This window comes from Scyliorhinus canicula, chromosome 3, assembly GCF_902713615.1.
Source record: "Scyliorhinus canicula chromosome 3, sScyCan1.1, whole genome shotgun sequence".
NCBI lineage: Eukaryota > Metazoa > Chordata > Chondrichthyes > Carcharhiniformes > Scyliorhinidae > Scyliorhinus > Scyliorhinus canicula.
Window position 1 is genome coordinate 170,838,658 of NC_052148.1, and position 25,838 is coordinate 170,864,495.

The 25,838-nt window shown below is 47.4% G+C and overlaps 1 protein-coding gene across 13 annotated transcripts in view; it reads right to left on the bottom strand.

The window, feature by feature from the left end:
• Positions 1-25,838, bottom strand: part of ptpn13 (protein tyrosine phosphatase non-receptor type 13) — a 367,703-nt gene that overhangs the window by 178,145 nt on the left and 163,720 nt on the right. For all 13 annotated transcript variants that reach the window (XM_038791751.1, XM_038791755.1, XM_038791749.1 and 10 more), the window contains 4 exons: positions 19,686-19,905; positions 14,984-15,058; positions 13,186-13,360; positions 5,018-5,168 (listed from right to left, as the gene is read on the bottom strand). In XM_038791751.1, coding sequence (XP_038647679.1) covers positions 5,018-5,168; positions 13,186-13,360; positions 14,984-15,058; positions 19,686-19,905 — 621 coding nt within the window. The remainder of the gene's footprint in view (positions 1-5,017; positions 5,169-13,185; positions 13,361-14,983; positions 15,059-19,685; positions 19,906-25,838) is intronic.

Sequence of the window (25,838 nt, forward strand, 5' to 3'; positions counted from 1 at the left end):
TGGCTAAACCATTGGCGTAGGACCTGCCTGCGCAGTATGAACGTCTCCACCACACAACCAATTGCCACTGTTCTGGCAGGAACACACAAAGTCACTCAATGAGGACACCTACAGTTGACCCCACTGGGAGAAACAGGACAAGGGCTACAGAGCTCATCGAGAACACTCATCATGGCAGCCAGCTGACAGGGACGGGTGGTGAAGATAGAGGCTTCCCACATCAACAGTCACTGATGGGACAGAGATGCAATTTGGACAACGTGATCTCGAATGGGCCGGGGAAGGGGGAGTGGATATTGAGGGTGAGAAGGAGGACACCCCGTGGCCATCAAGTTGACGGTGATCTTAAATATCTGTGCCTCTGGCTCATTCCAGGGCTCAAGCAGGGACATAGAATCACTACAGTGCAGAAGGAGGCCATTTGGCCTACTGAGTCTGCACCGACCCTTCGAAAGAGCACTCTACCATGTCCACTCACACATCCACCCAGCGCTATCCCGTCATGCCATAACCTAATCCTCACATCCCTGGACACTAAGAGGCAATTTATCATGGCCAATCCACCTAACCCATATATCTTTGGACAGTGGGAGGAAACCAGAGCATCCGGAGAAAACTCACGCAGACATGGGGAGAAAGTACAAACTCCACACAGACAGTGACAGAAGGCCGGAATTGAACCCGGGTCCCTGGTGCTGTGAGGCAACACTGCTAACCACATGTGTAGGATCTCGCAATCGTCAGCACAGAGTTGCATCTGAGATGGCATGGATGCTGTATTCACCTGCGCAGCAGCCTAATTATATTTTAACCTAGACCAGGCCCAGCAGGATACCTGGGCTGCAGGATTTGTTGCCATCATTGGACTGCCCAGGTCCAGGGAGTGCACCTGTCACCCTCAAGAGCACTAGCTCAACAGGAAGGGCTTCCACTCCCAGAACATGTTGGTGTGCGATCGCCAGCTGCACATCATGCACATCTGTGCACCCTACCCAGGCAGTGTTCGCGACGCTTACATCCTGGCACACTCGAAGGCTCTTGGTACTTTTGAGGCGTTTGCTTGGGTGAGGGGTAGGTTAAGGGTGAGAGGGCACACCCACTAATGCCATGATTGAGGATGTCTGTGTGGAGGTCCCATACCGAGGTGGGGAGGCGCAAGAACGACGCTCACTCAGCAACCAGGAGCCTCACTGAGCAGTGCATCGGGCTCCTAAAGATCCGCTTCTTTTGCCTGGGCTGCTCAGGTGGGGCACTCCAATACAGCCCCCAGGAAGTCTTGCACATTATGCTGCGTCGTGCACAACAGTGTGAGGCAGCAAGGCGACATGCTGCCGGGGGGGGTGGGACCTGGAGCTGGTTCAACAGGCCACCGAACAAGTCATTCAGGGCCGTCGCAGCTCCTGATTTTCCGAATAGGAGGCCAAAACTACCCCTGAGCCTTTCACCCCACCTTCCCTTTGGCCTTTCGCCCCATCCACAACCACAGCTCACCCTCCTCACTCAAGAGAGTCATCTCATCGTCAGCCTGGGTTGGCAGTATCTGCAGGATGAAGGATGATGCACTGGAAAGTCTCACACTGCAGCTCCCATGGTCTGTCACTTCTAGGTGAGGGTTTAGGCCGCATGGTAGCACAGTTGGGCAGCACAGTAGCAGAGTGGTTACCACGGTTGCTTCACAGCGCCAGAGTCCCAGGTTCGATACCGCGCTGGGTCACTGTCTGTGCGGAGTCTGCACGCTCTCCCAGTGTCTGCGTGGGTTTCCTCCAGATGCTCCGGTTTCCTCCCAGTGTCCAAAAATGTGCAGGTTAAGTGGATTGGCCATGATAAATTGGCCTTAGTGTCCAAAAAGGTTAGGTGGGGTTACAGGGATAGGGTGGAGGTGTGGGGCTTAAGTGGGGTGCTCTTTACAAGGGCCGGTGCAGACTCGATGGGCCAAATGGCCTCTGTCTGCCCTGCAAATTCTATGAATCGGTCAGAGTCGAGCCCTCCTTGACTCTGCCCCAGCCTATCCTTCCCACCAGTGGGATAGAGGTTAGAGGCAGATTGGTGCAAGTTTTAATGGTGTGTAATTCTAATTCTGTCCCCTTCCCTATGTTCGATCTACTATACCCATGCCAACTTGTGTCATCTATCTTGATTATCATTCGTGCTCCACTGCTCCTTCTAGGTGTTGCCCCAGACAGCACATCAGGAGTGGAGGCAGCCTCCTGCTCACCTCACCGTTTGCCCCGTGATGCCCTTGGCTGGTATCCTCTGGACGGCCTGGGCTTGTATGGGCCTGGCCGACTTTCAAGTGTCATAGTTGACACCGTATCACCCTGTTCTACCCGTAGCCCAGCAGGTGAGCCAGTGTCAAGTGGGGATGATCTCAGAAGGGGTGAAGTGATGGGTTGCATCGCTTTCTCCTCCCTCAGGCGGCTCCCGGGCTACTCCAGGGGAAGCTGGGGTGAGCTCAGGAGCCCTCACCGTCACCGGGCCCTGCCAGTCCTGAAGGCTCACCCTCATCCGAATCATGGCGTCAATGCCCTCAGACTTGGAGCTCTGTGACTGGAACATGCCCCTCAGCGTGTGAGCCAAGTCCCTCACTGCCTCAGTCGTGTCCCTCTGTGACTGGCTACAGTCAGTAGCACTCGGCCAATGCTCTTGATGCCATCAGCCATGACCCTCTGTGAATGGGGAAAGCTTTGGAGAGCCTGGGTCATGCACACCTGTGGCTGGGCCCTATGGTCCTGGGCCTCAGCTATGGACAGCACAGTGTGTCCCAAGCCTTGGACATCCTCACACACGACTCTGACCTCTTGCCCCAGGCCTTCCACTGTGGACGCCACCCTTTCAGTGTTGGCCTGAGTGCCATTCATTGTCGGCAAAATCTCCTGCAACTGAAGGCGATTGAAAATTAAATGAAAATCGCTTAGTGTCATGAGTCGGCTTCAATGAAATTACTGTGAAAAGCCCCTAGTCGCCACATTCCGGCACCTGTCCGGGGAGGCTGGTACGGGAATCGAACCGTGCTGCTGGCCTGCTTTAAAATCCAGCGATTTAGCCCAGTGAGCTAAACCAGCGGTTGGACTCCTCCAGCTGTTCTTGCAGGCAGTGGAGTGTTGCTGACACCCACTTTGGTAGATTCAGACTCCGAATCTGCAACAGTGAAGGGATTATCCTTTCCAGTGGCATGCATCTGTCTTGGTCGCAGATCCTCCCCTGGGATCGGACTGTCTCCTGTCCGTTCGCTCCCTCACTGCTTGCCTCTTAATGTGCTTCAGCATGTACATGGTGCTCATCATAGGCTGGCCCAGGAGCCTGATTGCTAACATTATCCACCAAGGTGATAGTCTCTGCAATTATGGATGGTGCAAGTGAACGCAGTGCCACGGAGCCGGTGTCTCCTCCGGGGTTTTCGGAGGGTCTGGATGGGAGGCTGTGACCCTGAACGGCCCGGTCTGATCTGATGGGGCTCCTGGAAGACAAACGACATGGGATCAGACCTTGGGAAGGGCAGGTCTGTGGGAAAGAATGGACTAACTTGAGATAGGGACATTGAAGGTGCATTGGACTCCCACTTCCTCGTCGCATGCCATGTCAGTTACTGCCCTGTCTTCTGCTTCACCGTAGGTTCAATGTCCCTTTCTTCAAATGGGGTTTGGACCTGAATCTCTGGGATGCTCCCGCTTGCCTTGTGACGCCCCCTCTAATTATGGCCAGTTTTATCATTGGGGACGCAGAAAGGGCATAGTGAGACACCAGAATGCCAATTTTATGGGAGGATTTCTAGTTGGTGGCACGTGTGGGCAAGGCAAACCTGTCCAAAGGGGGCATGACATGTGTTGGGGGTTCCTGGAGGATGGGTTCTGAGGGACATGCTGGCAGGAGGGGTGTTACTGGCATGCAGGGGTTGGCAGGGGTCAAGGACGGGAGTGATGCCAGGGGCACATAGAACTGCTTGAAGGAGGTCTTTCATATTTTTCCAGCATTGGTTGCCGGTCCTCTTGGTGAGGCTGCCAGCACTCACTGCCTCTGCCACATCTCCCCAGGCTTTATTGTACCTGGTTACGGTCTCTGCCCAGGTTTCGCTCCTCTCCTCGACGGTGTCCAGCATCCTGTTGATGTCGGCATCCAGAAAGCTGGGAGCAGGTTGTTTAGCTGCCACCCTGTTGGCTGCAATAAAAGAGTGTGGGTTGTGTGGAGCGCGTAAATGTTGCTCCGGGTTGTCAACAGCCATTCCGACCCCAGCAAATCAGACTCCTGGGGATTTGGGACTCTGGCGGGATGCACGTTGCCAGGGTGCTGGCCCATTAGCATACCATGTATTGTTCCCCACTGACGGTCTTAGCAGCAGCACAATCATCTCACTATTCTACACTGGCGGGCACATTAGACTCTGGAATGGAGAAATCCCATCCATTACCTTGTGTTTATTGAAATTACATGATCTTAAAAGGTGCATTATTTTGAAGGTGAAATTGATTTAGATCTCTACATTAATAAGTATATTGTGAATTGGGAATGAAGCTAATAGTAGTAAATCAGGCAAATGTATCAGTTTCTCAAAAACTGGCAGATTGGGAATCGCTTTTAAATCTTACCAATTTTTTCAACTGAAAATTGTGGCAAATGTCGAATGATGGAACAAATGACACTTGTCAAACTCACTGCACCTGCACTGGCTCTTTGGATAAGCTTTTCAATTACTCCAACTCTCCTCCCCCATAACCTCGGAACTCTTTCCACCTTCAAGTATTTATTCACTTCCCTTACAAAGGTTATTCTTGAATCTGCTTAGGTCAGCCTTTAGTACACTGCATTCCAGATCATAACAAAGTGCTGCATAATTTCCTTTCATGTCGCCTCTGGTTAATTTGCCAATTTCCTTTAATTTGTGTCCTCCGCTTACCAAATCTTATGCCATCAGAAAAAGTTTCCCATTTCTTTACAGTGTGAATCATCTTTAATTTAGTTAATCTTGACAATTTCTTTATCTTATCGACTTGATTTTTCACAGACAAAGAAGAGTACTTACTGAATTATGCCAACATCTTCTACAAAAAACTTTATTCGGAGAAAAAGGATGAAATTTGCTGTAATTCTGTTCTTTTTCTTTGCCTCTTTCCACCCCTCTGGAGCCACTTTGGACAATTTACAGTCAGAAGCAACAAAAAAGAATTCATTCTCTACAAAACAGAACAGTTCTGATGTCAGGTTTACATGTTCATAAATGGTTTCATACATTTTTGTACAACACAGTTGATATGTTTGCATCTATTTTAAAAAACAATTATTTACATTTATATTGCAACTAGAATGTGGGTAAGGCACTTCACAGAAGCACAATTAGTTGTAAATGGATGATAAGAGACAAAACATTAGAAGGGGTGACCAAAGGTTTGATCAAACAGGTGAATTTTAAGGAAGGCCTTAAAAGGAGGAGAGCGAGGTCGACAGGAGGAGAAATGTAGGGAGGGAATTCTAAAGCATGGAGCCCAGATGACTGATGCCATGGCCAGTAATGGTGATGTGAAGGGGGTGATGAGAATAGGTGGTGTACAAGAGGCTAGACTTAGAGGAACAGAAAGCTCATAGGGCAGTGGTGTCGGATGGCTGGAGAGGTTTGCTGAAAAAGGGGCAAGACCAGTAAGGAATTGAAACCAGAGGGTGCCAATTTCAAATTGGAGGTGTTGGGGTCTGGGAGTTAACAGCCAGAATTCTCCTTTTGGGAGACTATGGGCTAGATTCTCCGATTTTGCAGCTATGTCTGGAGGACAAAAGATCGGTGCCACCCCCCACTGACTGTGCAGGCACTGGACACAGTCCGCAGCCACCACAGGAGGTCCCCAAAAACTATGAGCACGCGCGCCCCACATGGTTGGGAATCGGGGGCGGGGCATCAGGGGAGAGCTTCAGGTGACTGAGGCCGTCCCAACAGCATGCGGCGTACCCAGAGATGACGCCATTTGTGCGCACACACCGGGAGCACAAATCCAGAAGCGATCCACAATCCCTTACCATGCAGATTTATGCATGTTGGAGATTGCAAGGGATTCCCAAGCAAATGCCACTATCGTGCCAACATTTGGAGAAGGTAGCCAGATAGCGAGGTCCCCCCCCCCTCCCCAAATCCCTGGAATTATCTGGGTCCCCCGCCCCATACAAGGGTGTTCTGAGTGCTCCCCCCCATGGAACATGAGGCATGAACATGAGGCACATGGAAGAGAGGGACCCCCCCACCCATGAAAGACCCAACACAGCCGACTGGTTTTCTCTTTCCTGGAATTGACAGGTGTTGTTTCCTCTGCCTGAGCATTGCACAGTTGAGTTTTAAAGCAGTGATTTTTTTTCACTGCATCTATCGGGAATGCTCTCTGGCTTCAAGGCAGGTATATCTCTTATGGGGAACTTCCAGGCAGTGGTCCCCCCTAAAAGGGGGGCTTCCTGGCATGGGACGTTCTTCTGTGAGGGGGCCTCTGGCAGGGGTCTATGTAATGGGGATGGTAGGTGGGGTCTGGTGGGCAGGATTTGCATTGTGAAAGGGGGTGGGCGGAGGTGGGTTGCTCTCTGATGGACTTTGGGGGCAACTACCCAAGAGTTACCTCTTGGCCCACCACGAGCTCCACTGCATCAGGGCCATGTTGGTAAATATCTACACCAATTCTCAGCCATGTGAATCCCGGACCAGAGGACCGGGGAATCTGAGGCTTGGAGAATATGACGGCCGGCCCATTGATAGGATCCGAATGGGCCTTAAAGACCCAATTGCGTCCTCCCGCTGGTGCGGCGCACAAACCTCAATTCCGCCGTCAGCGGATGCCAATTCAGTTTTTTGCTCGATGCTGGAATCTCCACCCGATCGCGAATCGCCGTTCCAGCGCCGCAAAGTGGAGAATCCAGCCCAAACTAGATTAACAAAGACAGGAATGAAATGAGTGAGAATTGTTGTGGGTTAGAATGCAAGCATCAAAAATTTTGAAGTGCTGAAATTTATGGAGGATGGCGGATTGGAGGCTGGCCAGGAGAGCATTAGAGGTGATAAAAGGTATGGCGGGGCAATAGCAGACTATGGGTAAAGGCAGGGGGAGAGATGGCCGATTTTAAAAAGTGGAAGTAGGCAATCTTTGCATTGGGGTACATGGGGTTGACTGTCCGGCAAGTTTTCAAACAACATCGAAACAATTATCAGGGAGTGGAATAGAATTTGGGTGACAGCACATACTATAGTAAGAAGCCTTTCAACATCTGATGAAGGAGCTGCACTCCGAAAGCTAATGATTCGAAACAAACCTGTTGGACTTTAACCTGGTGTTGTAAGACTTCTTATTGTGCCCACCCCAGTCCAACTCCGGCATCTCTACATCACAGCACTTGCTATGGCTTTGGTCTTCCAAATGGAAGAAATTGCAAGATTGTCAGCAGACATCTGAAAGCTGAGCTCACGCCAGCAGATGAGGTCACCATTGAGCAGTATTTGGATGCAGAAGGCACCACGTTCAGCACTATGGGACAGTCTCGAGGAATGGCGGAGGTTGGGAGGAGAAGCCATCGCTGCAGATGTTTTAACTACAACTCAGAAAGAGTGGAATCAAACAAGGAAAATCTCAAACATCTGGACAAAGGAGGAATGGCATTGGAGGAGGACCGCAGAGATTGAGGAAGAATAACAGACCATACCCACAGAGGATGTAATTTGTGATTGTGGTCAAGGCTGCTTTGGTGCTGTGGCAGGGATTGCATCGGGATTGGAAAGATTCACAGACATCAAAAATGATACTTTCTCCTCCCCCAGGATGCTAATCAACACAAATTCCATATTTTTGCAAGAAAAAAAGCCAATAGATTTAGATGTGATCAGAGACATTTATGTTTACAGCACAGCCTAAAGAAACCATCTTTGATTTGTACTTGAAGTTACTACAAAATGCTTCACAATCCTAAAAGACCTATGAACAGGGGTGGATCGGCCATGTGGTACACAGAGAAATTTCCCCAGATTCTAGTAAATTATTCTGTAGTGACCCTTTCATCCCATCCTCTCCTAATTTCCTCAAGAATCCACTGCAACCGTTTGAGGGTTTGTTCCTCATCGCTCCAATCAGAGGAAGGCAACAGAAACATCCAAAACAAACCCTATAATAAAATTAGTTCAGAATATTATACAGGAGGGAACAGTCTAATGACATGAACTTTGGGTAGGGTTTAACTGTGAAGAAAATGACTAATCCCGATCAGAGTCAGTTCTGGGGCGCATATTGAGAAATTCAAGGATCAGCTCTTGGCTTTGCAAGAACTTTTAATAATCTTACAAACTTGTTTGGTGCCTGTAACAAGCCATGTTTTCTACCAATGCATTTTAAAAAGCTCATTGATGCGACATTGGTGAGCCCCCACTCACTCTGATCTTGAAGCTTAACCACAAACATTTAGTACATAGGGCACAGCAAGCTGCTGGTCCCAAAATGATTCCTTTTGCTGTAAATTTGCCACTTGAGAAAAAGACGAAATTCACTACATGTCATGTCATTTTAGAAATACGCCACGCTGCCAATTTTTGTAACCAGCTAAGCTATTTTAAAAGTTTTTTTTTAAAACAGAATTAGTTACAGACGAAGGCAATAGTGTGAGGCACTGGACAGCCCAGTGCATTATTAAAAGTCTCGAAACAATGTCCGAGATTAACGATACAAAGAGAAATACACCATCTTTTTCTCAGCAAGAAACTGAATACACTCTTTGTACAAATTAGAGTTAAGTATGAGCTTAGAGCTTAATTCATCTGTATGTTGCAGCAGTACAAACCATAAGGAATCATAGTTGCCAGTCTTGTAATATTCATGGTTGCACTTTGATCTAAAAGTAGTTTCCCTTTTGCTCATTTTTCAGCAGTCAGTCTGCATGAGATTATAGGGCAAATCTACTATTTGTGAAGTAATCCCACAAGGTAATGGGGCATGATCTATCAAATTAAATTAATGGACAACCTACATGGACAGTTAACAAAGAGTGTTTCATCATACAATTTGCAACAAGTTGCAATCAAAATATTAACAACGTTGCAATCAAAATATTTACATGTCTAAATACAGTATTATTTCAGAGAGGTACCATGGCAATAAACCACACCTCATCTTTGAACACAAATGCTGCTGTCTGACTGACAAATCTGTAAATTCCACTCAGAGTCTGGAGTTTAAAACTGTTACTAAAGAAGTAAACAAAAAAAAAATCAGAAAAACCACAGACAAAATATCAAGGTACAGAGAAATAAATTTGCACGGAAACTGTACAGAGTTGCAAGCATGATAGAATAATAAGGGGCAGCAGGGTAGCATGGTGGTTAGCATAAATGCTTCACAGCTCCAGGGTCCCAGGTTCGATTCCCGGCTGGGTCACTGTCTGTGTGGAGTCTGCACGTCCTCCCCCTGTGTGCGTGGGTTTCCTCCGGGTGCTCCGGTTTCCTCCCACAGTCCAAAGATGTGCGGGTTAGGTGGATTGGCCATGCTAAATTGCCCGTAGTGTCCTAATAAAAGTAGGGTTAAGGGGGAGGTTGTTGGGTTACGGGTATAGGGTGGATACGTCGGTTTGAGTAGGGTGATCATGGCTCGGCACAACATTGAGGGCCGAAGGGCCTGTTCTGTGCTGTACTGTTCTATGTTCTATGTTCTAAGATAGACTGGGATACTGTGTGTTCAGGAGAATTTTCAACACCAGTATGTTTGCAGTGCAATGAGGAAAGAGTCTTTATTGCATCTGGTTCTGGGGAATGAGATGAGTCAAGTGAACCAAGTATCAGTAGGGGAATATTTAGGAAACTGTGATCAGAAAATCTAGATCGTTCCATGTCCTTTTCCATTGCGGATCTGGAATAAAATCAATTAATTAGGGCAGAGCCAAATTCAATGGGATGAGACTGGATCTGGCTCAAGTAAATTGGAATCAAAGATTGGCAGACAAAACGGTCATGGAACAATGGGTGGGGTTAATTGAAGATCAAAAAAGAGGCATACAGATGGAGGCAGAGGGCATGGCTGAGGTACTAAACAAGTATTTTGTACTTGTCTTTATCAAAGAAGGTACGCCCAAGTCAAAGTGAAAGAGAAGGTTGTTGAGACACTAAATGGGCTACAAATTGATGAACAGCTATTAGATAGGATGGATGCCCTTAAAGTCGATGAACCAATGGGACCAAATAAAATATATCCAAGGTTACGAAGGGATGTAAGCACGGAAACTGCGAAGACACTGGCCATAATCTTTCAATCCTCTTTAGATACAGGCATGGTGCCACAGGACTGGAGAATTACAAATGTTTCAAAGAAATGTGTAAGTATAAGCCCAGTGACTACAGACCAGTCAGTTTAAACTCAGTGGTGGGAATGCTATTAGAAATGTTAATTCAGGACTAAATGAATAGTCACTTGAACAAATTTGGATCAATTAAAGAAATCCAACATGGGTTTACTCAGGACAAATTATGCTTAACTCAATTGTTTGATTTTTTGATGAGTTACTGAGTTATTGAGGGTCGTATGGTTGATGTGGTGTGCATGGAATTCCAAAAGACATTTAATAATTGGATAAGTTGCTAGATAACAGGTTTGTCAGCAAGTTGGAGCTCATGAAACAAAGGACATGGATACAAAATTAGATGAGTGATAGGAATCAGAGAGTAGCAGTGAACGGTTGTTTAGGACAGAACGAATGTACATAGTGGGTTTGGGTGAGGCCGAAGGGGGGGGGGGGCGGCGATGGCAGACAATAGTGGGCGGTGGAGGCACTGGTTTTGGAGTTCATAGTTGAAGGTACCAATGGTGAAGAGGGTTCGGTTGCAGAGGCAGAGGCAGAAAATGGGGTTGGTGCTCCCGAATCTGATGCATTATTATTGGGCTGAGAGTGTGGAGAATGTGAACCATTGGTGGTGAGGGGCAGAGTATATTAGGAGGAGTTCTGCAGCGGTTCTGATTGTTGGGTCCCGAGAAGAGCCCCGTTGCCATTAGCCTCGGGGAAGCATACGGGGAATCCACTGGTGAGTAAATTATTAAGATATGGAACCAGTTGGGGAGGCATTTTAAGTTGGATAAAATGTTGGTGTTGACGCCCTGTGCGGAAACCTGGGGCTGGATTCTCTGGTCCTGTGGCTAGCAGCCGTGTACCCGACTTTACCTGAGACTACGGCTGGAGAGTAGCCTTGTACACACCGGCGGCCTGTGGCGGCCACGCCATGCAACATGGTGCCTGCCATGCACAGACCCAGCCTGCCAAAAACTGCCCCCCTGTAGCCACCCCCCAGTAGTGCCCCCAGCCCCTGCCAAAGACCCCCCTCCCCAACCTGCGGACCGGCTCCCTCCCCAACCTGCGGACCGGCTCCCCCCCCCCCCCCCCCCCCCCCCCCCCCACTGTGACGGCGCTGGACTCAGTCCGCCATGCGAGGTTCACGAACGGTGTGAGCACATTGCCCCACGCCGCTGGGAACTCAGTCTATCGGGTAGGGCCTCAGGTGACATCCTGAGGTCGTACATACGGCATGCGGCATACTCCCTGAATGCACCGTTTTTGAGGGGATGGAGCATCGCAAAAACAGTGACTTTACCGATTCTGGCACAAACAGGGATTCTCCGGCCGATCGCCGAACCCGATTTCAGCCATCGAAGAATCCCGGCCAGGGGGTGGGTGAGGGGTGGAGGTGGATGGAATGTATGGGAAGTGGAAGAGGATGAGACTGGAGCGGGTGGGTAAGGGATATGTTCTTGGAGGAAACTTTGCTAGATCGGACAAGCTGTGAGAGGGGTTTGAGCAGCTGAGGAGAAATGAGTTTAGGTATATGCAGGTGTGGGACGTTGTGCGAAAAGAGTTGCTGACGATACCCCAACTACCGGAGTACACGATACTAGAGCAATTGCTGTTCCTTGATGACTCAGATAAGGGCAGGATTGGGGACATATACGGGTGGTTGGGAGAGCAGGGCAAGGCACTGGTAGTAAGGATACAGCGTAAGTGAAAGAAGTTGGGGAGGAAAATTTGTTGGTGTGAGGCATTTGACAAGTGAACTGAACCTCCTCCTGCGCAAAGATGAGCTTGATTCAGTTCAAAGTGGTGCACAGGGTACACATGACCCAGGCACGCATGAGTAATTTATTCCAGGGGGTAACAGATGGGTCTCAGAAGTGTGGGTGGGGACAGGTGAATCATGCTCATGATTTGGGGCTGCGAGAAGTTGGAGAGCTTTTGGGAGGTGGTATTTGGGACACTATCCAGGATAGTGGGAGCCGAGGTTAGATTGGACCCAATGGTGGCGATCTTTGGGGTTTTGGAGGAGCAGGTACTGCTGGAGGGCAAGGGGCTGATGCCGTGGTGAAAGATCCTTTTGAACTGGAGGTCGGATACGCCACCGGGGATGGTGGTCTGGCTGGGGGATTTGGACATTTTTCTCCGGGTGGAGAAGATTAAGTTCGCGCTGAGGGGGTCAGAAATGCGGTGGAGTCCATTCATGACTTTATTGAGGTGCTTTTGCCACATGAGTAGGGGTGAGAGGGGGAGGAGAGGTGTTAAAAGGGAGAAAATTGTACAAACTTTTAACTATGTTTTGTTTCACCTGAGGAAGGAGCTCCAAAAACGAGTGATTCGAAACAAACCTGTTGGACTTTAACCTGGTGTTGTAAGACTTCTTACTATGAAGGGTCTGGACAGAGTAGACTGGGAATAGCTGTTCTGGTTGGCAGAAGGATTGTGAACCAGAGGACACCGAATTTGTCTAAATGGCAAAGGAACAAATGGCGACATGAGGGAAACTTGTTTTAGACAGAAAGTGGTTAGGAACTGGAATGTGCTGTACGAGAGTATAGTGGACATTTTCAAAACGGGAACTCGATAGTTATCTGAAGAGAAACAATTTGCAGGGCTGTGGGGAAAAGGCAGCAGAGTAGGACCAGGCACAAACACAGCGGGTTGCGTGGCATTCTCCTGTTCTGTAGCCCTTCTATGATTTTTTTGTCATAATAACTCATCTTTATTTTGAAGACGTTGGTTTACATTGGTGGAAAACTGAATATATCTCAACATCTTGCTGGTACATAAAACATACAAATTCTCGTTATCAAAAGAATTGCCACTCCAATACTCAAACCTCAGCTGCCTGCTGGGAATATCAAACACGCAAAACTAATCATTGTAAACGGCAACTTTTAGCAGCTATCCATCTACCTTTTAAATATGCCAAGGAAAAAAAATGATGTTCCACCAGGCCAATGTGAGCAACCACCATATCAAACACATCCTTGCATGTTGACTTGGTGTCACAGGTCAATTCCAAGCACTGTCCACTTAACAACATGATGTTCACTTTTCGCCGAATGTCCTCCCCCTTTCCATTCTTAGTCTGTAAACATACATTAATGAACATTAAGAGTTGATTAATATGCTGCCCATTTGCTTGACTATAAGCAAATGTGTTTTTACCTTTATAGTACCTGAATGATGGCTATATTAAAAAAAATCTAAATAATAATCATAATAACGCTTATTGTCAAAAGTAGGCTTTAATGAAGTTACTGTGAAAAGCCCCTAGTCGCCACATTCCGGCGCCTGTTCGGGGAGGCCGGTACGGGAATTGAACCTACGCTGCTGGCATTGTTCTGCATTACAAGTCAGCTGTTTAGCCCTCTGTGCTAAATAGCAGTGGAAGTCTTAAAATATAGTCATCTGGATATAAAAAAGCAATGTGCACCCACAATTTATATATGCAAGTCAACAATTCTCACAAAATGAACACATGCACAATGCATTTTTCTGCAAATCAAATTAATTTGTTAAAATAAACTTATTTTTAAAAAAGATACTTCTGGCATGCCTGTTTCAAGATCGTAATATAGTTTGTAGCCGAGTTCTGGTGGAAGCCTAACAGAGTTTCAATACGTGGGTTATCAATAAGTATCACCTAGCAACACCAATTGCAACTACTTTCATGCATGTATTGCTAACTAGGAGCAGGCTGATAGGAGCTTAGTTAGAATTCTCCTGCTTATGTGGACAGGAAACAAAAACCTGGGCAATTTCCCGCATTGTTAGGTAGTTTCCAGTGTTGGAGTCATACAGGAACAAATCGGCTAATAATAATAACCGTTTATTATTAAGTATGAAGTTGCTGTGGAAAGCCACTAGTCGCCACATTCCAGCGCCTGTTCGAGTAAGCCGGGAATTGAACCCGCGCTGCTGGCCTTCTTCTGCATCACAAACCAGCTGTCTAGCCCACTGAGCTAAACCAGCCCTAGAGGCACTGCTAGATTTTCAGCCCAGATGCTGTTGGATACCATGGCCTTTCGGGCAGCTATTAATAAATTTAATCCAAATTAAATTCCCATTACTTTAGTTCTTCCAGTGTCTGCTTCACCATCACATATTACTGCCTCCTGATGGCACAGTTGCAAGTCAAGAAGCATTCTATCTACTAAAAAAAACTGATGCAACTGATATGAAAAAGCAGAACAGCAGCAGCCATAACAGTCTTTGCAGCTTGCTGACTGACACAATGGCGTAATTCAGCATCAATATTTCAAGCCCTGGAGTCCTCAGTATCTGAAATATTGATGCAAAACGGAACAACCCTGCCCCCACAGATTGCATGCCTGAGACGCAGACAAGAGTGCATTCCTAACCCTTGCTCTTCCAATAGCTCTGCACTTTCATTCATTTCTTCCACTCTCTCTGACCTCTCTCCACCTCCCTACGCCACCTACCATTTTGTTTCTATCTTCTCCCTCGGCTCCCCCACTCCATCCTTCCCTGCCTAATCTACTGCATCTCTCTATCCTCCATTTTCTAAATTTGCTGAACAATATCACTGGTCTGAATATTAACTCCCTACATGCAACACTGTGGGATATTGAACAGATTTTTAAAAATGGAATTAAATTTTAAACAAATTTAGCTGATTAACAAATTTAGCCTATTAACAAATTTAGCCGATTAACAAACAGTTAATATTTTTTCCCATTAACCTTACCAGAATTGATGTTGGAAGGTCCAGTAAAACAGAAGGTTCACTGATCATTTTAACAAACTCGGGTCCAAAGAAATTCTGAGGGGGAAAAAAATAAAAGAATGTTTCAATTATTGTTGTACAGTAAAAAAAAATTAATGAGAGAAAACTAAACATGCTCATCCCAAACACAAGTCATCTTTCGCCTGCCTCTGAACGGTCATCCTAGGTCGGGGTAACTGCTTCCTTTCTGGAAATCTAGTGTGCAAAATGTGTTCAAATTATTTATGCCGTGTATATTTTCTGGAGGAGGAACGACTGAATGCTGCTCTGGCCTAGAAACTCAGAAGATCAGATTTCTCCTTCATGGCCAGTTGTGAAAATAAATTCAATAAACCTCGTAATTTGTGGGCTGGCACCAGAAACACAAAAAAGTCCGGAAAGCAGCCAGATTGTAACAATAACAGATTCATGCGACTCCAGCCCCACACCATGTGGTTGATTCGTAACACTTGTCTGAAATTTTGATAGATGCACCATAGAATGCATTCTATCTGGCTGCATCACAGCCTGGTATGGCAACTGCTCGGACCAAGACCATATGAAACTACAGAGTCGTGAACACAGCCCAGTCCATCATGCAAACCTTCCTCCCATCCATTGACTCTGTCTGCACCTCCCACTGCCTAGGGAAAGTGGGCAGCATAATCAAAGACCCCTCCCATCCGGGTTTTTTATTCTTCCATCGGGCAGGAGACTCAAAGTCTTAGAACATGCTCGAACAGGTTTAAAAACAACTTCTTCCCCGCCGTTACCAGACTCTTGAATGACTCTCTTCACACATCTTCTCTGCTGAGTAGTACTGCACTTCATATGCTCACCCGTTGCCTGTGACTATGTATTTACATTGTGGATTTATGTTATGTCTTTTGCTTTTTTCATGTATGGAATGATGTGTCTGGACTGTACCCAGAAAAATACAGGGCGAGATTCTCTGCAAATGCGGAGAATCGTAAAGGCTGCCGTGGGACAGGCCGTGATCCACGGCAGCCTTCACGCCCACTTCCGGGGCTGATTCTCTCCCCCCCCCCCCCCCCGGGCGGGGATAGGAGCGCGGCCCCATGCGTCACGCCGGCTGACGTGGCCGATGACGTCAGCCGCGCATGCGCAGGTTGGACAACGCAAACCCGCACATGCGGGCGGCTTGATCTTGCAGGGCGGCGGAGGGAAGAGTTACGGACGCACAGCCCGCGATTGGTGGGCACCGACCGCGGGCCTATGCCCCCCTTGGCATGGCCGTGGTACTGCTGTGCCAATCGGGCATCTGGCGCCCGTTTCACGACGGCAGCAAGGTGTGTTTGCTGCCGTGTTGAAACGGGCGCGAAGGTCCGGCCGCTCAGCCCATCGGCCTCAGAGAATCGCCACTAGCCGTAAAACGGCGAGCGGCAATTCGTGGCGTGGGTCGGGCGTGGGGGGGGGGGGGGGGGGGAGAATAGCGGGAGGGCGTGAAAAATGTCGGGAGGCCCTCCCGCTATTCTCCCACCCGGCGTGGGGGGGGGGGATGAATCACGCCCACAGTACCTCGGTACATGTGACAATAAAAAAAAATCCAAAATGATGCAACCGACTATTCATTTGTAAAAATAAAGATTGCTCAAGAAGATCCATGACCACCTTTTAAATTAAACTATGAATGAGCAATAAATGCAGACTTGCAAGAGTCGGTCGGCTACATCCCGAGAATGAAAGAAAGTCACTGTTGAGAAATAGTACATTTGTCAACCATTTATATCTATCAAGATTGAGTGCTCCCAGATTAGAGATAGCGGAGGGTAGGAGGCTCACAAAACTATATTTTATCTAACTGTAGAAAAACGTTGGGCATCACTGGAGAATTCAGCAGTCCAAAGACGAACATGTGGGCATGAGAGCAAGTTGCTGAGTTGAAATAGTAAGCGACTGGAAGGTTGGAGTTGTACTTGCAATCACCCAGTCTGCGTTTAATCTCCACAATGTAGAGGAGAACTCATTGGGAGCAATGAATACAGTAGACAAAATTAAAGGAGGTGCAAGTGCTTAAGCTGAAAGGAGTGCTTGGGCCTTGGACCATGTCTGACCCATCTCCTATACCTCTGCCCTAACCCCTTCCCCTCCGATTTCTCCCTCCGGTTGCACCCTCTCTGATTTCGTGGGAAGGTGTCATGGGAAGGAGATGAAGGGTCGTGGGCTATGGATGACTGGGCCAGGGTATCACGGAGGGAGCATTCCCTGCAGAATGCTGACTGAGTGGGCGGGGGAGTGAGGAGAAAATGTGTTTAGTGGTGACATTGTGCTGGAGCTGTTGGAAATGGCAGAGGAGGATCCTTTGAATGTGGAGGCTGGTGGGGCGAATGGTGCGGACAAAAGGGGCCCGGTCAGGGTTCTGGGAAGGAGGGGAAGGGGTTAGGGCAGAGGTATAGGAGATGGGTCAGACATGGTTGAGTGCCCAGCCAACCACAATGGGGGGGGGGGGGGGGGGGGGGGAACGACAATTGAAGAGAGAGGCAGACATGTCAGCAGAATAAGCAAATACTGGGGATGTTGGAATCTGAAACAGGAACAGAAAATACTGGAAAAACGCAGCAGGTCTGACAGCATCTGTGAGGAGAGAAAACAGAGCTGAAGTTTCAAGTCCTTTTGGCTCTTCATCAGAACTAAAAAGAGGAGAAATGTGTTAGACATTAAACTGTAGCTGTGAAAGATTGCAACAAGATGTAGCGACCTTAAGAATGAGACAGATGGCCTGGTGGGTGTCCTAATTTTTACATAGATGCAGCAGAGATGGAAAAACTGAAAGAATGGGATGGAGTCCTTACAGGGTGCGGGGTGTGAGGAGTTGTAGTTAAGGTAGCTGTGGGAGTTGGTGGGTTTGTAATGAATATTGGTGGTCAGTATATTGCCAGAAATAGAGACAGAGAGGTCAAAGAAGGGAGATGTCAGAGAGGTAGACCATGTAAAGGAGAGAGGGGGTTGCAAACTGGAAGCAAAAATCAGTAACCTTTTTCTTGGTCCGGATGAGAGTATGAAACGGCACTAATATTATCATCCATAATGGAGAAAGAGGTGAGCAGGATTGGAACAGGGACCGTTCCATATACCCCTCAAAAAGACAGGCGTAACTGGGGCTCATGTGGATACCCATTGCCACACCTTTCATTTTCAGGAAGTGAGACAAGTTAAGGAGAAAACGTTGAGTGAAAAGACATTTTCAGTTGGACAGCGGTGGATGGGGATTGTTTGGGCCTCTGCTCAAGGAAGAAGCAGAAAGCCCCGAGATCCCTCCTGCTGGGGGTAGAGGTGACGAGGGATTGGGCGCCCATATTGAAAAGGAGGGGGCCAGAAAACTAGAAATTGTTGATTTGACATAGGGCATTAGAAGAATCAGAATGGCATCAGGATAGGAAGAATCAGGATAAGAAGAAATGAATTCCCATGGGGCAGGAAAAGGCTAATATGATGGGTCAATCAGGGCAGTCCTGTTTGTGGATTTTGGGAAGGAGGTAGAAGCAAGCTGTGCAGGGATGGGGGCTGTAAAATTCAAAACTATGGAGAGAAGGGGCTGGATTCTCCGATTTGAAGACTAAGTGCTGACGTCAACATGGGAACAGTGGCGTTTTACACCAGCTAAAACGGCGTAAAAGCTGCACTGATCTTCCGTCTGGTGAGGGGCTAGCAGCCGCGTAGCGTAAAGCCCCTGGCTTTACCTGCGGATAGTCGAAGAATTGCCAGGTCCACGGCTGCGAATGCACATGGCGCCGGTCGCGTGTGGACCCGGCCTGCCAAAAACTGCTCCCCTTTGACAAGGCTCGCCACCCCCGTACCATCCCCACCAGTGTGCCCAGCCCCGGCTACGGCTCTCCACCCCCCCCCCCCTCCCGACTTTGGCGCTGGACTCTTTTCCCCTCCTCCCCCCCTCCCGACTTTGGCAGTGCTGGACTCAGTCCGCAGCCAGGTTCATGGAAAAAATACCACGAGTGACCCACGGCACTGGGCCCTCGGCCCATCAGGGGCAGAGCATTGAGGGAGCGCCTCAGGTGATGTCCTAAGGTTGTCACAACAGCTTGCGGCATACTCGAAGAGTACGCCATTTTCAAGGGGGCGGAGCATCACCGAAAGCAGCGTCCCCCCCCCCCTCCGATTTTGGCGTAAACGGGGATTCACCGGCCAACCGCTGAACACGATTTTGGAGTCGCCGTACAGGGAATCCTGCCCAAGATCTTTAGAGGTGATGAGGTCAGTGATAGTCCTGAAAACAATGGCTTGATATTCGGTGGGGTCATAGTCCAGGATAAAGGTAGGAGGAAGTGTCTGAAAGAGTTGGCACTCAGCCTCTGAGAAGTAAAGGTCAGTGCCCCAAACAACAACACAACCACCCTTGGCCACAGGTTTGATAACAAAGTCAGGGTTACACTTGAGAGAACACAGTGCAGCAAGTATACAAGGAGACAGGCTGGAGTGGGGAAGAGGAGCAGAGAAATTGAGATGACGGAGGTCACTCTGATAGTTCACAATGAAACGATTAAGAGCAGGTGGGAGGCTAGAGGGAGGAGTCCAGGTAAAGGGAAAAGACTGGAGGTGGGTGAAAGGATCCATTGAACAGGGACGACTCATGCCTAATGACTTGAGCATGGAGATTGCTTTACATTAAAGCTGACAGCTTCCTGCTTAAAACAAGTGATGCTCTTACCTTCAATTTTCTTTGTGTCAGTGATGTTTCCATTGCTACATCTCTCAAAGGATCCCTGGTGATGTCTAACATAGATGCTTTGACCATATCGGCTTGGTAAAATCCTGATTGGAATGGTTTTCGATTTAGCCTGCTTTGGAGCTGCTTTAGTTCTTCCTCCTGACGTTTCAACATCAACTCCTGGCTCAATCCATTATCATCCCCTGGAACCTCATATGAACTGCAGAATTTAAAAAGGTTTAATTTAGAATTAATGCCTTAGTTCATCAGTCACTTTCTTTAATCACAAATTTAAAATTTCTCGTCTCCCTGAGGATTTATTTTCTCCCCTAGTTGGCCTCCTTTGTGCATATGACCACTTGCCAACTGTCCGACAAGTTGGCAAAGCTGCCCCATAAGCAAGTCATATATGAGCAACAGCACAGGATGACTCACTAACTTGATTCCTCCCTCTTGTTTTGGATCAGGACAACCATTGATGGCCTGGCTTATTGTGCGTGGAAATTACAACTCCATGACTCAACTGGTACAACAACATACTGGGTCAGTTTATTGCTTTTAACAAAGCAGAATTCCAAAACAAATATGCACTTTGTGTTTATGTCAGACTGCTGTCAATAATTGATTGGGTGGGGGGGTGGATGGTGGTTTGGTGAGGGCGGGGGTTTGGGGGGGGCAGGGGAGATGGAATGCAGGCAAAAGCTTTAAAATGTATTGCCTCTCCGAACAACAGCAATGGCAATCACAACTATGCACCAAAATGCAGTCAACGCAACCATACATTTGCATTTAGAAACATATGAAAAAACAGCTCGGCAAAATTTCAAAACACAAAACCACTCTCTACGGTATGCAAAGGTTTAATTCACGTTTTCTTCATTGCTGTGGAAACAAAGCTATAATAATCATTCTGATTGTATTAGTAATAAAATCTCTAAATTAAGCTCCATGAGCAAAAGTCGCTGCAGTCCCAGCTGACCAGAGGCTGCTTTCCCCTTTGAGGAGGAGAACTGACCGGTGGTGATTTAACCTGAGGATTACCACACCTCAGGTTGAGAAGGCCTCAGCTGGTACAGGAATTGAACCTGCGCTGTCGGCGCCGCTCTGCATCATGAACCAGCTGTCCAGCCAACTGAGCTAAACCATTAATACTTACCGAATATTCATGGAAGCATGCAGCAAACGTTATAAGTACTTAAAAGTGCATGTCATTACATCATATAAAAACATTTTCATTCATTCTCTTTCTTTCGATTTTTTTAAATTTTAAAGTGCTCAATTCTTTTTTTCCAATTAAAGGGCAATTTAGCATGGCCAATCCACCTACCATGTACATCTTTGGGTTGTGGGAGTGAGACCCAACCAGACACAGAGAGAATGTGCAAACTCCACACAGTGACCAGGGGCCAGGATCAAACCCGGGTGTTGAGTGCCATGAGGCAGCAGTGCTAACCACTGCGCAACCATGCCACCCAGATTCTTCCTGAAACTTTAAAATGGGAAATGATGCATCTATCACTCCCATTGTATTGTTTTTCCAGTATTATTGTAGTGCCATATTCCACGCACAAATCTTTCAATTTGAACTTCAAATGCTGAGGCACACAAAACATTTTGCCACTTTAGAGCAGCACGGTGGCGCAGTGGATTAACCCTGCTGCCTCACGGCGCAGAGGTCCCAGGTTCGATCCCGGCTCTGGGTCGCTATCCGTGTGGAGTTTGCACATTCTCCCAGTGTTTGCGTGGGTTTCGCCCCCACAACCCAAAGATTTGTCAGCTAGGTGGATTGACCACGCTAATTTGCCCCTTAATTGGAAAAAATGAATCAGGTACACTAAAATTTTAGAAAAAAAAATATTTTGTCACTTTTTTTTCATCGTGATCATCCAAATATGAACACAATTCTTAGTGGAAGGGTGAGAAGGTAAAATCAAACACTAATGTTTTGTGCTTAAACAAAGGTGATTACAATGTGATGAGAGAAGAGCTAGCCAAGGTAGACTGGGAGCAAAGACTTTATCATGAAACAGTTGAGGAACAGTGGAGAACCTTCCAAGTGATTTTTCACAGTGCTCAGCAAAGGTTTATACCAACTAAAAGGAAGGACGGTAGAAAAAGAGTGAAAATCGACCGTGGATATCTAAGGAAATAAGGGAGAGTATCAAATTGACGGAAAAAGCATACAAAGTGGCAAAGATTAGTGGGAGACTAGAGGACTGGGAAGTCTTTAGGGGGCAACAGAAAGCTACTTAAAAAGCTATAAAGAAGAGCAAGATAGATTATGAGAGTAAACTTCAGAGAGTCTCCTGGCTCTGATGGAATGCATCCCAGAGTGCTGAAAGAGATGGCTAGGGAAATTGCAAATGAACTAGTGATAATTTACCAAAATTCACTAGACTCTGGGGTGGTCCCGGCGGATTGGAAATTTGCAAACGTGACACCACTGTTTAAAAAAAGGAGATAGGCAGAAAGCGGGTAATTATAGGCCAGTTAGCTTAACTTCGGTAGTAGGGAAAATCCTACAATCTATCATCAAGGAAGAAATAGCGAGGCATCTGGATGGAAATTGTCCCATTGGGCAGACGCAGCATGGGTTCATAAAGGGCAGGTCGTGCCGATCTAATTTAGCAGAATTTTTGAGGACATTACCAGTGCGGTAGATAACAGGGAGCCAATGGATGTGGTATATCTGGATTTCCAGAAAGCTTTTGACAAGGTACCACACAAAAGGTTGCTGCATAAGATAAAGATGCATGACATTAAGGGTAAAGTAGTAGCATGGATAGAGGATTGGTTAATTAATAGAAAGCAAAGAGTGGGGATTAATAGGTGTTTCTCTGGTTGGCAATCAGTAGCTAGTGGTGTCCCTTGTAGCCATCTGAGGTGGCACCTGAAAAGGACCATGGGAATTATGGCCAACCCAGGACTCAGACAGCTACAGAGCCTATGTGCATCTAAAACACAGGTAACCAGACCTGATCGAACCCCCGCTCGTTTGCATTTTAATGGCCCATTTTCCCAGGACAATAGAACTCCAATCAAGTAACCGGTACAGCCACAGGCTGATCGGTGCCACTCCCCTTACTGAGAAAGCACAACTGCCAAGGTCAATGACTGCTAAGGACCCGCCCAGCCACCAAGGCACCCGCCCCTTTATTGGCTGAAATCGAAGACAGTGATCAGAGCCCTATCGAACTATTGTGTCCAAGGTTAAGGACCGTCCCAAAGAGCGCGAAATCCCAGAGGGATAAAAGAGAGCACAGCCATGTGTTCTGTCTCTTTTGGATCCAGCCTGTGCAGCAGGAACAGCCTGCTAAGTTCAAGACCAACGATCGCTACCTGATGGTTGAGCCCAGCAGAGACAGAGCCACTTTCTTCGAACCAGCCAAGTGAAATCCAGAAAAAGGCCTTATCCATTTGCACAGTGCTGGTCGTCCTGAAGTTAAGTATAGGTTATTGTAGCTGACAGGTGTAATTTAACTCGTAGAAGATACTGGGCAGGATTCTCCCAGCCCCGCGCCAGGCCGGAGTACCCCCGCAACAGCACCACGCCACCCCGACGCCGGCACGCGATTCTTCACAGAGAGGAGAATAGGCGCCATTGGCGCCGGCGCGTTGCCTGTCGCGGGCCGCTCTACGGCCTGCGATCGGGGACTACCTATTGGCGGGCCGGCCTCTCGCTCCCCGGGCCTATTTTCTTACGCGCCGGCCCCAGAACTCCCGTGTCATGTTGCGTTGGGGCCGGCAAGTTGAGGGAGGCCGCTTCGCATGCACGGTTCAAGTCGGAATGGGAGGCTGGAGCAGCGCCGTCCTCTCCCCCTGTAAGGGCCAGAATCAGTACTCCCAGCGGTCCATTCACGCAGTCATGAAACACAATGGCATTTCCGATGGCTGGACACTCTGCCGCCGAATGGAAGAATCCCGCCCACTGTGTTTGGATGTGGAGATAACGTGTATGTAAATAAACCATCCTTGAACTAACGAACTGGTTGTGTGGTAATTTGATTGATATAAGGGAAGACTTGTGGTTCATTGAGATAAATAGAACTACCCACAGTATTGGCGACACTGTTGGGACCGAAACAGAGCAACACCCTCAGGAATCAGTGTTGGGCCCACAATTGTTCACAATTTACATAGATGATTTGGAGTTGGGGACCAAGGGCAATGTGTCCAAGTTTGCAGATGGCACTAAGATGAGTAGTAAAGTAAAAAGTGCAGAGGATACCAGAAGTCTGCAGAGGGATTTGGATAGGTTAGGTGAATGGGCTAGGGTCTGGCAGATGGAATACAATGTTGACAAATGTGAGATTATCTGTTTGGGAGGAATAACTGCAAAAGGGATTATTATTTAAATGATAAAATATTAAAACATGCTGCTATGCAGAGAGACCTGGTGTGTTAGTGCATGAGTCGCAAAAAGTTGGTTTACAGGTGCAACAGGTGATTAAGAAGGCAAATGTAGTTTTGTCCTTCATTGCTAGAGGGATGGAGTTTAAGACTAGAGAGGTTATGCTGCAATTGTATAAGATGTTAGAGAGGACACACCTGGAGTATTGTGTTCAGCTTTGGTCTCCTTACCCGAGAAAGGACGTACTGGCGCTGGAGTGTGTGCAGAGGAGATTCACTAGGTTAATCCCAGAGGTGAAGAGATTGTATTACGAGGAGAGGTTGAGTAGACTGGGACTGTACTCATTGGAATTTTGAAGGATGAGGGGAGGATCTTATAGAAACATATAAAATTATGAAGGGAATAGATAGGATAGATGCGGGCGGGTTGTTCCCACTGGCAGGTGGAAGTAGAACTGGGGGCATAACCTAAAAATAAGGGGAAGTAGATTTAGGACTGAGTTGAGGAGGAACATCTTCAACCAAAGGGTTGTGAACCTATGGAATTCCTTGCCCATGAAGCAGTTGAGGCTCCTTCATTAAATGTTTTTAAGATAAAGATGGATAGTTTTTTGAAGAATAAAGGGATTAAGGGTTATGGTGTTCGGGCCGGAAAATGGAGCTGAGTCCACAAAAGATCAGCCATGATCTCATTGAATGGCGGAGCAGGCTCGAGGGGCCAAATGGCCTACTCCTGCTCCTAGTTCTTACGGAAAGATTCAAAAGATGGTGCGAGTTAAGAGATGATTGCTTTCATGGAGCATAATTGCATTCAGTATCACTTGGCCTTTATCAAATAGTAATTTCTCAAGTGGTGACTAATATATTTGCATTATGATTTTTAGCCCTTTCACCCCAAGCCCATTTTGCAAAATATGCTTTCAAACAAAGCATATACCATCTTCTCTGTAACAGTGTCCCACAGTGAATTTTTTCAATAAACTGACAATGTGAGTTTTGTTACAATTTATTTATACATACTTTCTACTTCGATTAACCAGCAAGAGGCTCCTTACCTACTGAAAATTTGAACTAGCGTCAACCATTGTCTGAGTGCTATGTTACTCCTTTTGTACCCTAAGTGGCATAATTATTAACTGCATGCTTTCAGGACAAATGGAACTGTCGATTCATCAGTTCTCATCCCTAGATCCCCACCCTGGTCTCAGATTACCAGCTTGCTGTGGAGAGACCACCCAAATTCATTTCTGCGAGACTTCACCTCACTGATTGCTCGCAGGTGGGTTCTGCTGGAGCGGAAGTCATCTTCTCTACCCAGTGCCTGTGTGTGGCTGGGGAACCTCCTGGAATGTTTGTATTTGGAGGAAGTTAAATGCACAATGAGGGGATCGATAGGGAGGTTCTGTATTTTACAATAAACTTAGGGTACCAAATTATTTTTTTTTCAAATGAGGGGAAAATATAGCGTGGCCAATTCACTCACCCTGCACATAGAACATAGAACAGTACAGCACAGAACAGGCCCTTCGGCCCTCAATGTTGTGCCGAGCCATGATCACCCTACTCAAACCCACGTATCCACCCTATATCTGTAACCCAACAACCCCCCCCTTAACCTTACTTTTATTAGGACACTACGGGCAATTTAGCATGGCCAATCCACCTAACCTGCACATCTTTGGACTGTGGGAGGAAACCGGAGCACCCGGAGGAAACCCACGCACACAGGGGGAGGACGTGCAGACTCCACACAGACAGTGACCCAGCCGGGAATCGAACCTGGGACCCTGGAGCTGTGAAGCA